This window comes from Musca domestica, unplaced genomic scaffold (genome assembly GCF_030504385.1).
Source record: "Musca domestica strain aabys unplaced genomic scaffold, Musca_domestica.polishedcontigs.V.1.1 2, whole genome shotgun sequence".
NCBI classification, from domain to species: Eukaryota; Metazoa; Arthropoda; class Insecta; order Diptera; family Muscidae; genus Musca; species Musca domestica.
The window spans coordinates 30,972,575-30,989,544 of record NW_026712249.1 but is presented as its reverse complement, the minus strand read 5'-3'; the positions used below and the strand labels follow the sequence as shown (position 1 = coordinate 30,989,544).

General features: G+C 36.6%; 1 protein-coding gene and 2 long non-coding RNA genes across 3 annotated transcripts; 1 reads left to right on the top strand and 2 right to left on the bottom strand.

The window, feature by feature from the left end:
* The first annotated feature begins 1,203 nt into the window (after nt 1-1,203).
* On the top strand, nt 1,204-1,974 carry LOC131802105 (uncharacterized). The gene is made up of 2 exons (XR_009342040.1): nt 1,204-1,635; nt 1,691-1,974. It is a non-coding gene; the product is annotated as an uncharacterized LOC131802105 (long non-coding RNA).
* Nucleotides 1,584-2,263, bottom strand: LOC131802106 (uncharacterized). The gene is made up of 2 exons (XR_009342041.1): nt 1,980-2,263; nt 1,584-1,906 (listed from the first exon to the last, which is right to left on the bottom strand). It is a non-coding gene; the product is annotated as an uncharacterized LOC131802106 (long non-coding RNA).
* Nucleotides 2,264-9,185: 6,922 nt separating this feature from the next.
* LOC101891692 (uncharacterized) lies at nt 9,186-15,257 on the bottom strand. The gene is made up of 3 exons (XM_059122089.1): nt 14,587-15,257; nt 13,980-14,517; nt 9,186-10,263 (listed from the first exon to the last, which is right to left on the bottom strand). The coding sequence occupies exons 1-3, from the start codon at nt 14,868-14,870 to the stop codon at nt 9,247-9,249; spliced, it is 1,839 nt and encodes a 612-aa protein (XP_058978072.1). The 5' UTR covers nt 14,871-15,257; the 3' UTR covers nt 9,186-9,246.
* Nucleotides 15,258-16,970: the final 1,713 nt, after the last annotated feature.

Below are 16,970 nucleotides of genomic sequence, written 5' to 3'. Positions count from 1 at the left end.
TCCAGTTGGACTGATACTAACAATCTGGTACGGTCGAAGATTTATATGTGAGCTATATCCAAATCTGGACCGATCTCCATAAAATTTAAAATGGGTATTGCAGGTCTGTATCTGGTACCAAATATCATTCTTGTGGAGTGCATATTACGAATGTGAGGGACTTAAACAGCAAATCGAATGAAACATATATATTGAAGCTATAGCTATATCTGAATCGATTTGTCAATTTTGACATACTTACTTCTAGACTGAATTCGGTTGGATGTGCCAAAATTCAGGTCATTTGGACTGATATTGGGCAATTGGTGCATAATTAACAGGAAATCGGTTGAAGTTCTATATGTGAGCTATATCTAAATGTTAACCAATTTCAATAGGGTTCGTCCTTGGGTCAAACAAAAACAGTTTCGAAAATTTTATAAATCGGATAATAAATAATAAATGCGACCCGCATTTTTTTTCAAGAAATACAGGGTGAGATAAGAAAACTGCAACAAAGGCAAACGCCATATTTTTAAATTTTTTTTTTTTTGAATGAAAGCAAAATGCCGGAAATAGCATCAAATTTTAGAATAAATTTAGATTTGTTCGAATTGTTCACATTTGGTACAAATGGTGGCCTTCAAACGACCAATAAAACCGTCACACTCTGCCCAAATGTTGCTCTGCGGTATTTTGGCCCATTCCCGGCGAAGCGCTTGTTTGAGGTGATCGACACTTTGCTATTCTTTAGTGTCAACCTTGCTTTCCTAAATACCCCAGACACAGTAGTCCAAAGGATTGGTATCCGGAGATTTTGATGGCCATTGTGCGCTGGAAATGAAGCGAGGAACCTCATTTTTTAACCATTCTTGGGTGGCGCGTGCTAAGTGCGATTGTGCTGAGTCCTATTGGAATGTCTAAGGTCTGCGGGCAAAATGTTTGCGTGCCCAAGACTTTAATACACCCTCTAGAATATATTCGAGATAATATTCGTCGATCAATATGACCAAGCGATAGGTAAAAATATCTATCCCAACATTTAGAATTAGCATAGAGATCAGTAGATATTAGATGTGAAATCGTAAGAACTTTGTCCTTTATGGCTACTCATAGTACTAAAACATCGAAATTGTATAACAACGACCTACGGAAGCTAAAATTCATATATGAAAGTCAAGCTTAGGTCATATAAATGGCGCAATGTTGAGAATGGCAAAAGTAAGAAATTAACAGCCTGTTCCACGATCTCGAAAGAAAATTTGTGCGAACGAAGGCTACTCACTCACTTTCGTATAAGAATGCGTTCCACTAACTTTCGTTCTTTCTTTCGCATAGCCTTACGTGATTCAGTGTTGCTAAACATTTTTTTGGAAAAATTAATCGCGAAATAAAGCAAAAAAAGCGTCAAATGTCTAATTTAAACGCGAAAAAGCAGCAGTGGCTCTGTCTCAACTGACATTTCAGTTGTAAACAAACAAATTGTAAATAAACAAACAAAATAAAATTTCTAGTGATTGTGTTCAAACTATTTGTGCTCTTAGAAAATAAAAAAAAGAATATTTTCGTAGCCCTATTTTTTATGGAGGAGGTTCGAAATGTGCCACGGAGGAATTTAAGAGATGCTTCGAATTTATTTGAAGTACCTAACAACCAGTAAGTATGATTGTATTTTTACATTTTTGAAATAATAAAAAATAATTTTTTCTAGGTTTGTGGCCAACTTTCGTGTGTCGAAGGAAGTTTTCGGGCTCTTTTGGATATGATGGAAGAGAAGTGGGTGCCCGGTTGCAGAACTACCCAAATCCGCCCCGATTTAAAACTTCTTCTGCTGCTTCCAAAAATTGGCATTCCTCTGGCGAACACAGGATTCTCCTCCATTTACTCAACTAGTGCCCGCAGCTGTGTAGTTGATGATTTTTTCGTGCTGGAATTGAGAAAATAAAAAATATATATATTTGTTGTTCACATATTAAATTGCATTTATTATTTTTACTTACATTTTTGTTTCCATTTTCAATCAAGCAATGTTAATGTTAAAACAATTTTCCTTAATTGTTATTATACGATAGCAAACACACAAGTGACTGATGTTGACATTTGTGTTCGCATGCGTACGAAAGAAAAAAGATAGTGGAACGCAAAATTACACTGAAATGCTTACGTTTTCGTTCGCTTTGATTTTCGTGCAAATTTTCGTTCTGATAGATTTTAGTGGAACGGAAATCAGCTGTTTGTCGTGTAAAAGTTGTGCGAACGTGTTCTTTCGATATCGTGGAACTGGCTGTAAAATAGCGTAATTTTCGGATATTCATACATTAAGGAAACGAGAGGTACTAAAAAATATGAAATAGTATATATTTGAGTAATGAAGGTAGATGAGACCCACGGAACTTTATAATTTAGGGTTGATACTTCAGAATTTGTGATAAAATTATTAGTTAGGAGTCTCTTTTGGTTAAAAAACGTAGAATTTTTTGAACATCATACTTTTAGAGTTGGAAAATACTCAAATTTGTAAGAGGCTAATTTTAGAAAATTTTAACCGGCATTATTAAGATGCGGTATATTTCTGCAAAATTGGGGTTTCAATGCCAGACCAAACTTTTAATACCCTCCATCATTTTGAAGGAACTTGAAAATTTTCCAAAAACTCCACCGGAAAATACCGCTCAAAGGAAAATCGTAATATGGGGGCTATACGAAGACGTGGTCCTGCATTGATATTTTTTGACGTAATACGTATCGCATTGATATTTTTTGACGTATTTTTTGACCCAATAAATGGAGGTGTCATTACAAGACAATTTTCCATCATAGGTTGTAGTAGTCAGTACTTGCTTTTAGACAGATACTACATTTCAAATAAGCAATTAACTCTATATCGATTTCAGACAATAACCTATTAATCTAACTTAGCTCGTTAAAAAAAAAAAAAAAAAAAAAAAAAAAAAAAAAAAAAACAAGTTAAAAAGCAGTAAGTTCGGCCGGGCCGAACTTTGAATACCCTCCACCATTTGCAACGAATTTGGAAATAAAATCCTGAAAAAAAGTTATTAAAATTTGTATAATACCGAATATTGCCGTTACATTGGTGGCTATACGACGTGGACCCACACAGGCATTATTTATCATAAGTCATTACCAAATTCAAATTCGGAACTTGAAATAAACGGTAAATAATGTAGCTAAAATTATCAAAATATAGAATATAGGGAGGTACCATAATATCGGACCTGTGCGAAGAACTGAACCTGCGTAGACAATTTTTTGTCATAGGCTGTAACATCCATTACGAACTTCAAATACGACATTTCAAACAATTTCGGTGAGTATTGTACCTAAACTCGTCAAAATAACGAATATAGGGAGATACTAGTATATGGGGACTATACGAAGACCTGGACCTGCATAGACAATTTTCTGTCACAGACTGGAGATTCCATTACGAACTCTAAATGCGTAACTTAAAAAAAAATTGGTGAATAAAGACGCTAAAATCACCAAAATACCGAATATCGGGAGGTACCGTTATATGGGGGCTATACGAAAACGTGAACCTGCAGAGACAATTTTCTGCCTTAGGCTGTAGTATCCATTTCGAACTTCAAACACCAAATTTGAAACAATTTCGGTGAATAATGTCGCTAAAATCATCAAAATACCGAATATCGGGAGGTACCGTTATATGGGGACCGTTATATGGACCTACATGGCCCATTTACGAACTTAACCTGCCTACTGTAAAAATAAACATGTGTGCAAAATTTTAACCTTATATCTCGATTCGTTCGAAAGATAGCGTGATTACAACAGACAAACAGACGGACATCGCTAAATCGCTTATCGCTTAGAATTTTACGCTTATCAAGAATATATATACTTTGTTAGGTCTGACATGAGTATTTCGAGGAGTTACAAACGGAATGACAAAGTTAATATACCCTCCATAGTATGATGGAGGGTATAAAAAAAAACTGAAGGAACAAACCTATACATCTTTATCAAGTACAAAATTCAAAGCATACTTTTAGGCGGCCAAATACTTTCCTTTTTTATAGATGTGATTTTTTGACCAAAAGCCAAGCTTATTAGATAAGATCAAAATATTTTTAAAACAGTCATTCAACGTCCTCACGAATTCGCGAAGTCATACTTCCACTTAAAACCTCCATTGCTCGCAATGAAATTTTCATTGCAATAAAAGCATTCACTTTGCATCTAGTTGTTCCCAAAATCGTTTAGTGATTATGGTCCTGACATTACGACCAGGATTTTTCAAACAAACCCAAACCAATGGCAAACTAACGAACAAACATAAGCAACGAAACCAGCCCAGTATGCCAATATATCCGCTGATTTAATTCATGCACCGAAATTCGAATTAAAAAGCCTCCACATTTGCAACATAGAGATAGGCTGTTGCTGCAGCTCACTGACTATTCTAGCTACTCAACCAGGTTGCGGAATTAATTTCCAGTTTCCAAAATTCCCGAATTATTCATTATGCTATCAGTCGGTCCAGCCAACTTGTGAGTTAGTCTGTCAGTCAGCGCAGCCAACAGATATGTTGCAATAGGAACCCAAACGATGACGATTGTATGATGTTCACTGACCGGAAATGTTGCCAATATGCCTGACGTTTTAAGATTCACAATTCTTCATTTCCGCTTGAATGTATTGTGAAAACAACAACAACAACAACACAGCCAACCTCTGTTGTATCATCCAACACGACAGGCAACTTTGGATAGGATTGAAAACTACACATCTGTAGTCGAATATGTGCAATCGTTTTGTGGTGATACCGGATTACGATGTTAAACATTTGTAGAGCATTTGCACACACAGACACACACACACCTCCTCACCCTTGCAAATACTCGATGGGAACTAATGTGGACATTTGTCTGTTCACGGGAAGTTCTATGCCACGGGGTTAGAGTATAATTGGAGTATCCATACAGTTATTCCGCCCAAGGTAGGTATTTAGAGGCAAAAGAGTATCGGTAATGCTTGGTTGGTAGAATCAATTATAAAGATACCCTCCTGGACAGCATACAATTTGAGAAGATTTTCGAATTTTTTGAGAGGCTCAGCAATGTTTGAAACATGGCCATGATGAAAACTAAACGACTTATGAAATAATGTGTTTCACGGGAATTAAAAATCGAGGAATATACTAATGACGTATTTAAATCTTATTTTATAAATTCCACATCCGCCTCGAGATCGTGACATGTGAATGTCAAGTTCAAGAGAAATTGTGGTTTGGTATTTTAAATTTAAATGATAGCACGTTTTTGTCTTCAACCCTCATTAGATAATAAAGCGGCGAACTCTTCGCCAAATATATTTACAAGACAGTAATTGAAGATTCGGTTGTTATGAATTACCTACGGAATGGTTTAATTCCCAGAAAACAAAAGTTACAGTACTGAAAATAAAACATCAAAATACAAAATACTACAACACTTTGTGTTGGGGGTATTATAAGTTCGATTGGGCCAAAAATTATGTAACACCCCGAAATATTGGCTTCCCACATAGAAGAGTATAGATGGATTTTCCTATCTCGCCGAGCTAAATCGATCTAGCTATGTATGTCCGTCCGTCCGACTGTCCATGTTAATTTGTTATTACTCTACAGGTCGCAATTATGGCCGATTCTCACAAAATTGAAAATGTGGGTGGGGTTGGGGTCAGAACAGAAGCTTATTGTTTTTGGAGGTGATTGCACAACATTAGGGGTTAAAATCGACCAAAAACAGAAAAATTTCCTGATTTTTCTGTTGATCTAGAGGTCGCAGTTATAGGGTAAGATGAAAAAACTGCAACCAACTTCAGACTGATATCATTTCTAAGTCACTCGTCCGACAGTTGTTAAAATTATTCCAGTGACAAGCGTTCAAAAGCATTTTGCTGAGAATTTTCCAGAAAAGACGTTATACGTGATGGAATTCAAGCGTGATAGTATTATTTCTTTATATTTGGCAGATATGGTTCGAAAAGTAAAGAAGCGTCTTGATCGAAACCCGCATCACAGTGGCCGAAAAATGGTTCGTGAGCTGAACATATCGCAATATTCCACTCGGCAAATAAAGAAAAATGAACTCAGAGTAAAGCCATTGAAATTCCAAAAAGGGCAAAGACTTACACCGCAACAGAAAGAATATGGTCTCAAAAGAGCTAAAGATTTGCTTCGCTTGGCCCAAAGTGGTGAACATTTGTTATCGAGCAGTTTGTAAACAAACAAAATGATCGTGTTTACTTGTCAAAGAGGTCAGCTGAAAATGTGCACCTTCGGTTGGCCACCATAACTCAAGCGACGGGCATGGTGATGATTTGGACCGCCATAACAGCCGATGGTCGCTCTCCGTTCGTATTAATCGACCGTGGCATCAGGCATCAATAAATGCTGAATATTATCCCGTAAATATTCTGGAGGGTGGAGGGTTAAAGCCTTCAGACCTTGGACATTCCAACAGGACTCAGAACCATCGTACTCAGCACGCACCACCCAAGAATGGTTACAAAATGAGGTTCCTCGCTTCATTTCCAGCGCACAATGGCCACCAAAATCTCCGGATACCAATCCGTTGGACTATTTTTTCTGGAGTATTTTGGAAAGCAAGGTGGCACTAAAAAATACCAAAGTGTCACCTCAAGCAAGCGCTTCGCCGGGAATGGGCCATAATACTGCAGAGCAACGTTCGGGCAGCGGGTGACGGTTTCATTGGCCGTTTGAAGGCCATAATTCATGACAAAGGTGACAACTTCGAACAAATCAAAACTCATTTTGAAAATTTGATGATATTTCCGATATTTCTTGCTTTCATTCAATAAAATTAAAAAAAAAAATAAAATTATGACGTTTGACTTTGTTGCCGTTTTATACCCTACACCACAAGGTGGTTAGGGTATTATGACTTTGTGCATTTGTTTGTAACAGGAAAAGGAAACGAGATAGACCCATAGTTCCTTTTGATGATCTGCATAGAATCACATTCTGAGCCGTCTGTCCATGTATTTTTGTAAACAAAGTACAGTTCGCAATTATTGTCCTATCCAGATGAAATTTTGCACAAATCATTTGTTTGGCCCAAGGACGAACCCTATTGAAATTGGAGATAATCGGTCAAAATTTAGATATAGCTCCCATATATATCTTCGTCTAACTTGCCTTTTATTGTGCACCAAACGTGTAAGATCAGCCCGAATAGTATGAAATTTTGCATATACGATCAGTATGCCAAATTTGATCGAAATCGGTTCAGATATAGCTATAGCTCCCATATATATTGTTCATCCGATTTGTTATTTTTGTCCTTCGCAGCCGTAATATGCACTCTGTTACAACAATATTTGGGGAAATATATCAAATACACCCCAGAAGTACATTTGCAAATTTTATAGCGATCGGTTCAGATTTGGATATATCTCCCATATATATCTTCGTCCGATTTACCTTTTATTGTGCACCAAACGTCTAATATTTGTCTAAATGGGATGGAATTTGGCACTTACGACCGAATTTAGTCTAGAAGCTAGTAGTTCAAATTTGGTGAAGATCGGTTCAGATATAGCTATAGCTCCCTTATATACTGTTCATCCGATTTGTTATATTTGTTACCCACAGCCGTAATATGCACTCCGTAACAACGATATTAAGGGAAATATATCAAATACAGCTCAGAAATATCTCTGCGAAATTTTATGGAGTTCGGTTCCGATTTGGATATAGCTCCCATATATATTTTTATTCGATTAAAAATAATTGTGCACCAAATGGGCAATACAAGTCCGAATTTAAAAGATTTGTTAGATATACTACTGAAACCAATTTTTTGGTATTTTCTTAAAGCACCTTTCGAATTTAACCCATAATCATGAAATTGAAAATGTTGCTGGGGTTATGGTCAGAATAGAACCCTATTGTTTTTGGAGATGATTGCACGATATTTAGGGGTTGAAATGGACCAAAAACAGAAAATTTTCCTGATTTTGCTGTTGTTCTATATCACAATTATGAACCAATCGACGCGAAAATTTACATGGAGTTAGAGTTTAGGAGTGAGCAGAAACCTACCAATTTGTGCGGCCATCGGGTAGAATATACCCTAACTTTTATGTAAGAAAATAGGAAAATTTCAACTAAACCGCGAATATTTTCAACCCCAGTCAAATCACAAATACATTAAAAGATCACTTCTGACTATTACAGTGATGCTAATAGCCAAGAAATCGGATATATATAGCAAAATAGGTACAATATGTATGTAAAAGAATTCATCTTATTTATTCTGCCTATAAATCAAGAACCGCAATTCTTGTCATATTTTTTATCGCATGCGATTTTTTCAATTTGACTTACAATTTTGAATTGTAAATTTTCTAAATGTTTACACCTTTCAACACTACGTTTTGAGGGTATTATATGCAATTATCGTGCGATCCTCACGAAATTTGGCATGGGGGTAGGGTGAGAATTTAAGCCTATTGTTTATAAGATGCACATTTAGAGGTGCAAATGGACTAAAAAACTTAATTTTTTCTAATTTTGTAGTCGCTCTATAGGCCACAATTGAAACTGGTCAACACGGAATTTCGCATCGGAAGAGAGTTAAGGACAGGGAAAAAGTCTAGCATTTTGGATGACCATTGGATTATATTTAGCTGTAAAATGGATCACAACTTTTGCCAAATTCTCCGGGCCAATAAACTAAGGGTAACCTCTGGGTGGGGCTCTTTGACATTATTTAAAAAACGAAATTTCCAAAATGGATTTGGACATAAGGGGGCTTCTAACATATTGTAGTGTTGTAGGGTATCACATGGTCGGCCCCGCACGACTATAGCCTTTGCTTACTTGTTTATTCTTACCGATTTGTGACTCCAATGTTAATTGAGTTTCTAACTAAAAGTTCCTGAAAGCCCTATTAATGACTCAACTAGGGTTAATTTGTTTCACTAAAATGTCCCCCTACCTACCTCGAATATGTCTATAAATGTAAAAAATGGCCGGACCTTCCCGCCCCTTCGATGTAAACTTTCGAAACGCCAATATACATTTATCATATCCTGTACTTTTCGATCTGCCAAGAATATTTCTTCGCGCTAATATAATATATTATTGAAATAAAAGGAAGAAACCTACAATATCATACGATGATCGTTTAATTGCCCCTGACCACCTTTTCAAAATATTAAATTAAAACAATGCTACACACACCATTTTCTTATCTTTATTTCTCAACATTTTAGAGGCTACAACATTTTCTTAAAATAAAATAAAATCACTTCTAAACAAAATACAATCGAAGCCACCAACATCAGCGCAAGATAGGTTACAAACACCCCTTTGATCTTTGCAAATTCCACCGCCACAAAATGGACATCGTTGGGTGCATCAAAATAACTTGTATCCAAACTTTGTCGGGCCCAAAAATCTATGAGGCCCATGCTACGTAAACTCATTAGCAAAAAATTAATACGATTTATGAGAAACGAATGCTTCGAGAAATACATGGTTATGTGTTGGGTGAAAATCTTTTCGGGCAGGGCGAAAAATACCCCACGCTTTTTTTCCCTTGTGGCGTGATAAGTTAGAAAATCCATCGGCGATATGCCAGACAAGCAATTTCCCTCTCTCGTATTTTCTTCCATATAGAAAAATGTACTCTGTTCCGAGGTGTTTTTGATTTTAATGACCTCGATGAGGCCTTGTTCTATGCGCGGTACGGTGCCAATCGAGTCAAATGTGCCCTCCGTTGTCACCAGTTTACAGCCCTTGTCTATTAAATCTGAAAGACTTTGTGGTGGATCGTGATAGAGATTTCCCTTTAGCAGTTGGAACAACATCGATTGATAAGCGGTACGCATGAGTAAGCCATAAACATCCCATAATACAAGGACAAATCGGGTGAAATTTGATCTCGGCAATATTTCTAAACCTTGACCGAAAAATAGTTTAACAATATTTGTAACCGGTGTCGTCGGCCTCGGATGACCCAGTATTATCCGTACCAGTGTACATTTTCTATATTGAAATTGTAGCAGGTAACCTATTGCCATGACGATTTGAATACTTAAGATTAAACAAAGCCACGTTTTGTCATCGAAGGCGAATACTAAAATTTCCAGGGAGGTATAGGGTTGTGCAGTGCGCATAAATCCATATATTTGCCATGTTTGATAGTATGGCAATGCCGCCGTCATCAGTTGTGACCTCTCCAGGGTGTAGCGGAATGATCCCAAACTGAAATCAGCAGTGCGTTCTTGGAGCTGAAAGGACGAAAAGCAAAAGGTGAAAGAACGTATGAAAACAAGTCAAAAAGATAAAAGTTCGGCTGGGCCGAATTTTTAATACACTCCACCATTTAAAATGAATTTGACAATTTTCAAAAAAAAAAAAAATGGAATCCGATAAAGATTATGTTAAAATCTTAAAATATCGAATGTAGCCGTTATATTAGGGTCTATGCAAAGACGTGGAACTGCACAGACAATTTTCTGCCATAGGATGTATTTGCAAATTTAAAAAAAATACGGTAAATAATGTTGCTAAAATCACCAAAATACCGAATATCGGGAGGTGCCGTTATATGGGGGCTATACCAAAAAGTGGACCATTGGTCCATTTTCAATACCAATGCAGGCATAATATACATACTATGTTATAATTAATATAATTATTATAATATTTACAAGCGTACAAAAGCATTTTGGTGAGCATTTTCCAGAAAAAGTCATTCGTGATCGAATTCAAGCGTGATAGTGTTATTTCTTTATATATGGCTGGAAAACCACAAGTGGCTATCGCTAGAGCACTCCAGCATTTAAATGTGAATAAATCTTTTGTGTCTCGTACCATCGCTCGTTGAAAAATTAACTCGGGGTAAAGCCATTGAAATTGCAAGAACTTACTTCACTTGGCCGTGGCAACAGAATAAATGCCAAATATTATCGCGATAATATTTTGGAGGGTGTATTAAAGCCTTGGGCACGCAAACATTTTGGCCACAGACCTTGGACATTCCAACAGGACTCAACACCATCGCACTCAGCACGCGTCTCCCTAGAATAGTTACAAAATGAGGTTCTCGCTTCATTCCCAACGCACAATGTCTCCGGATCCCAATCCGTTGGACTATTGTGTCTGGAGTATTTTGGAAAGCAAGGTTGGCACTAAAAACTACCAAAGTATTGATAACCTCAAGCAAGCGCTTCTCCGAGAATGGGCCAAAATCCCGCAGAGCAGTGTGTGATGGTTTCATTAACCGTTTGAAGGCCATAATTCGTGCCAAAGGTGACCAATTCGAACAAATCTAAACTTATTCTAAAATTTAAAGCTATTTCCGACATTTTTTGTGGTAATTCAATAAAAATTAAAAAATGTAAAAATTATGGTGTTGAACTTTGCTGTAGTTGTTTTTATCTCACCCTGTAAGCCCAAATAGGATGGCATTTGGTATATACGACTAAATTGAGCCTAGAAACAAGCATGCTAATTTTATCAAAATCGATTCAGATTTAACTATAGCTTCCATATATATTAATCATCCGATTTGTTATTTTTGTCCTCCGCAGCCATAATATACACTCTGTAACAACGATATTTGGGGAATTATAAAAAATACAACTCAGAAATACCTTTGCTAAATTTTATCGAGATCCGCTCAGATTTTGATATAGCTCCCTTATGTATATTCGTCCGATATTCCTTTTATTGTACACCAAACTGGTACTTACGACCAAATTGAGTGCAGAAACAAGTATGTCAAATTTGGTAAAAATGTGTTCATAGCTCCCATACATACCGTTCACCTAAAGCCATTCTTATTTGTTTATAGAAACATTTGTTTCGCCCTAATTTACTGGAAACTCATGTAAATGAGTAGTGACTGACAGCCTGAGAATTAATGCCGAGACAAAACGACTGAAGCTAGAATGAAATTGAAATTTTGCACCAAAACCATTCTAGGTGCATGAGCGATTTTTAGAAAATTGTACGGAAAGTACTAAAACGTACTAATATTTAAATACTTTGTACTGGACAAACGGAATGAGTTAATATTCTGAAATTTGGAATGAGACTCACTGAACTCTAAGGTTACGAAAAGTTCGAAAATTGTACTAAACTTCCAGAATGGTACCATTTGGTTTTATGTGAACGGATAGAACTATAAACTTGAACCTTGGTATATATTTTGAATAATAATATTGAATTTAAAACAGCTAGATTTAGGGTGAACAAATAAAGCTGGAATTTGAAGTTGTAGGTTTTAGATCCCTTAAGTGGTAGGTTTTAGAATTAAAATTTGTTTTGAAAATGTGTACGAAAATTACTCTATTTCGTACGATTTGGTATTGTGTGAAGAGATTATGCTTGAAATCAGAAATTTTGTATTAGGGTCGCTGTTGATGTATAGCCTTGACATATGGATCTGTTTTCAGAAATGTATCTGGAATTGAGATAAGCTGGTGGTTTTGGAAATGTGTACAATAATTTTACGAAAATACTAAATTGGTATTGGGTGAAGAGCTGAAATTTGAAAAGGATGTCAATGTTGGCGTCCTATATTTGTACGAAAATTACTAAATTTTGTATTGGGTAAAAGGATGGGCTGGTATCCTCAAATTTGACCGCTGTTGGTATCTGAGACTTCGATATGGAGCTTGTACGAGAAGTACTAAATTGTAATTAATTTGGATTGTGTGAAGGAATAGAGCTGATGATATAGATGTCAATATTCAGGCCATCTATAGTTCAGGTATAGAGGGGGGTCTTTCCAAAAGGGTAAAAACATGAATAATATAGAAAACCTTGAAATTCTGAAAACTAAGTGCGAAGTATGAAGTTATGATTAAAAAAATTTGGTCAAAAATAAAAAAATATTCATTTTGAGTATTGAAACACAAAGTCTTGGAACAAATCTAAACAATTGCTGTGAATATTGTACCTAAAATCACCACAATACCGAATATAGGGAGGTAGTGATATATGGGGCTATACGAAGACGTGGATCTGCATAGGCAATTTTCTGTCGTGGGCTGTAATATCCATTACGAACTTCAAATATCAAATTTGAAACAATACCGGTGAAAAATGTCGCTAAAATTATCAAAATACCGAATATAGGGAGTTACCGTTATATGAGGGCTACACGAAGACGTGAACCTTCACAGACAATTTTCTGTCATAGGATGTAGTATTAATCACGAACTTCAAATATGAAATTTGAAACAATTCCGGTAAAAAATGTCGCTAAAATCATCAAAATACCGAATATAGGGAGGTACCGTTATATGGGTGCTATACCAAAACGTGGACCTGCATAGACAATTTTCTTTCCTAGGTTGTAGTACGCATTAAGAACTTCAAATACGAAATTTGTAACAATTCCGGTAAATAATGTAGCTAAAATGATCAAAATACCGAATATAGGGAGGTACCGATATATGGGGGCTACACGAAGACCTGAACCAGCATAGAAAATTTTCTTTACAAAAAATAATTCCGTTGAAAAGTTATACCGCTATACGTAAACGGCTACCTTTATAGCCCATTTTCACCACCAAAAATTAAGTAGAACAAACACAAATTTGAGTAAAATTTAATAAACATACTTCAATTCGTTCGGAAGCCAGTGTGATTTCCACAGACGGACGGACATCGCTAAATCGACATCGAATTTTATGCTGATCAAAAATATATATAATTTATGGGGTCTAAAATGCATTTTTCGAGGTGTTACAAACAGAATGACAAACTAAATATTACCTCCATTGAATGGTGGAAGGTAAAAAACGAAATAAAAGTTTACAACATTGGTATATATTGGTAGAGCTTAGCCACTTCTTTAATTTCGTCGCTAATTTATCGACAAATTTCGCTAATTATCGAAATTATAAGTTTTTGAATTTTACCGATTTTTCAGTAACTCCGAAAATGAGTTACACAATTCCACTATTGATGCATTTTCTCCAATTCAACTCACCATTCTTAGCGCTCCTGTCGATGTACCATTTTCCAAGACCTTGCCACGTTGTTCATTATTCGGCGGCTCTTTCAAATCCAATGTGAAATTCATTTTTTCCTCCAAAACCAATAGCAAGTCCGCTTCGAAATAATCAATTTCATAGAAACCATTATCCTCCGGACGATAACTTAAATAGGGTGGCGTTTCCCAAACGGCCACTGTCAACGGACATTGATGTAAATTGGCGATTTTCTCAGGGAAAATGTTCTCATGCAATGGCTTCACCCAAACACCAAGAAAACTATTTATGTGTTGGACATGCACAAATTTACAGGACACGTTATTGTAAAAAGGATAATATGTCAAGGCCTCTACACTGCCCGTTCGTGTGTTCACAATGACCACGGTGACGTTGACAATATAATTTTGCCAAAAATATGCGAAAATGTCACGTAATTGAATTTCCAGATTGGGAAAACGAGAAGCATTCATTAGATAGACCAAATAGACTTCTTGGATGTCATAATCTCGTGTACTGTGGCCGGGATCTAAACGTCTACAAGAAAACCATATTTTTGGTGTTTTTGAGTTAATCCAAAATTGAAGCCAATTAAATTAGCCGTACCTTAAAGCCTCCACACTGTCCACCACAATTAGATTGTATTTGCGATTAAAGGAGGGACCCCGTTCGCCATGCAAATTCTCCACTTCCACCTTAATCGAATCCAGGCAAAGCAACACATTATTGATGAAGTCGCGTATGTGCGGCTGTAGAATTTTCTCTTCGATATTGGTGCTCAGCATGAAACTGTTCGATTTCGCGGCAAAATAATCGGCCACAATGCTGCAACATGCCGCAATGGCATGCTGCAGGAGAACAGGTAATTCCGGGTCAGGAAAATTTTGCATAATTGATAAATTATGATGCTGCTGATGATGATGATGGTGAGGCTCTTCAAGGCTGGTTTGTTGGTCCAGCTGCTCTTCGTCGTCGTCGTTGTCCGTTTGTTGTTCAGATTCCTGTTGCTGTTATCCTTGTTGTCGCTGTTGTTCTTGTCTTACACAAATGACCATTGCCATCACGCTCAATATCACGGAAAATATTGCTAAACGCATTAACATCAACATCGTCGTCGAAGCAGTCGTCGTCATCAGCACCATCCGTGCTTTTGGTCCCCAACCACCAAACGTTTACACAAGTTTACCAAGTCTAAACGACTTCCGCCAGGCTGCCTGGTTAGTTGTTCGCCAACAAACTCAAAGTGAAAACTGATTTGAACTCGGTATTGCTTTGGTTTCCTTTCCTCGTTTGCACATTGTTCTCATTGTTTGCAACACTTTACGTTCTGTCAGGGGGTGTGTTAGTATGCGTGTGTCTGTCTGTCGGTGAGCGTCCGCGTGTGCCGGGGCGTATTTATGACTTTTGATGGTATTGACTTTTGCATGTGCTTGTCAGTTAACTGGAACAGCTTCAGGGGCAGAATATTTAAGTGGGATATATGCTGGGGAGGAATGTTTTCTTAAATTTTTGCATTGAAGTTTAGAGGACACGAATTTTTGTTTAAAGGAATAGGAGTGTTTCAGACTATCAACAAGTAAGGAAAAGTCAAAAGTCGGGCGGGGCCGACAATATGATACCCTACACCAATATGCATATTTAGTAGAGCTCCCGTAGCAAAAGAATTTATTTGAAGTAGATCCTAACACCGATACGATAGCCACTTGTGGTTTTCTAGCCAAAAATAAAAAGAAATCACACTATCACGCTTGAATTCCACCACGAATAACTTTTTTCTGGAAATTTCTCACCAAAATGCTTTAGTACGCTTGTAAACAATATAATGAGCTGTCACTGGAATAATTTTAACAGCGGTCGGACAAGTGGCTTAGTAATGACAGCAGTATGAATTTGGTTGCAGTTTTATTAAATTTGTTATTCCGTTCACTAATCACTAAATATTCTTCGGAGACTCTACAAAAGTATTTATTTATGATCCGCGTAAACGTTTTTGGTTTTACCATGAAAATGGAATATATCGGTCTACTTTTTGGCGATAACTCCCGATTTTTAGCATTTTGAACGCATCGTTCCCAACTTCTTATATTTTTGCGGATTATATTTTGGGTTCCCAAAAGACAGTTTGACACTTTCAATGTATGTCCGTTTTTTTGTTACAGCTAATGGACCCTATTGATTTTTGGTATTTTCCAATCAAACAAGCTTCAATGTAATATTTCGGGCTATTTGAAAGTAGAATAATTCCTCCCAGAAAATATTGAATATAGGATTTTGTTTCAAGTTTTCACATAGTGGAGGATATAAAATGTTCGGTCCAGTCGACCTTAATTCGTTTTAATTGATTTGTTAATCTCCCCTCAAAGTTCCACGCCCATGCCTTTTTGAAATATAGAGTTGAAAATATTTATTTAAAATATGCATATGAAATCGTCATAACTTGCGTGATTTGTTCAGTTGTATAAAGTGTACATCGCATAATTAATTTAATGAGTTAATTCGTTGTTACATTTATTTATTCACAGCCATTTGTTCACGCTACTTAAATTAGCATGAATTGGTGGCAAGAAGTCAATTGTTGATTACACTGAAGGAAAACATTCATTTTATTTTCATCGTTGATTGCAGGAAATATTTAATTTGTATACCCTCAGTCATATGGCTACATTTGATACGAGCAGACTATGCCTTACCAGAATAACGGTCTTTGTCCTCTCTTTGGACCAAATCCGGTTCAGAACGTGACTGGTGCTCTGATACCTCCACCACGATGGGTCAAAATTTGAAATATCCCAAACTCATAAAATGCGAAATAAGCATCCGATTCATTCGAAGCCTCACACATTTCAATATTTTCGCTAAGACAAGATCTGGTGCAAAGTTGGAATATATCGGTTTACTTCTTCTGGTACCTTCACCATAAAGGGTCAAAATTTTGAATATTTCAAAAAAAAAAAACCAGTAAAAAAGCTGTAAGTTCAGCCGGGCCGAAC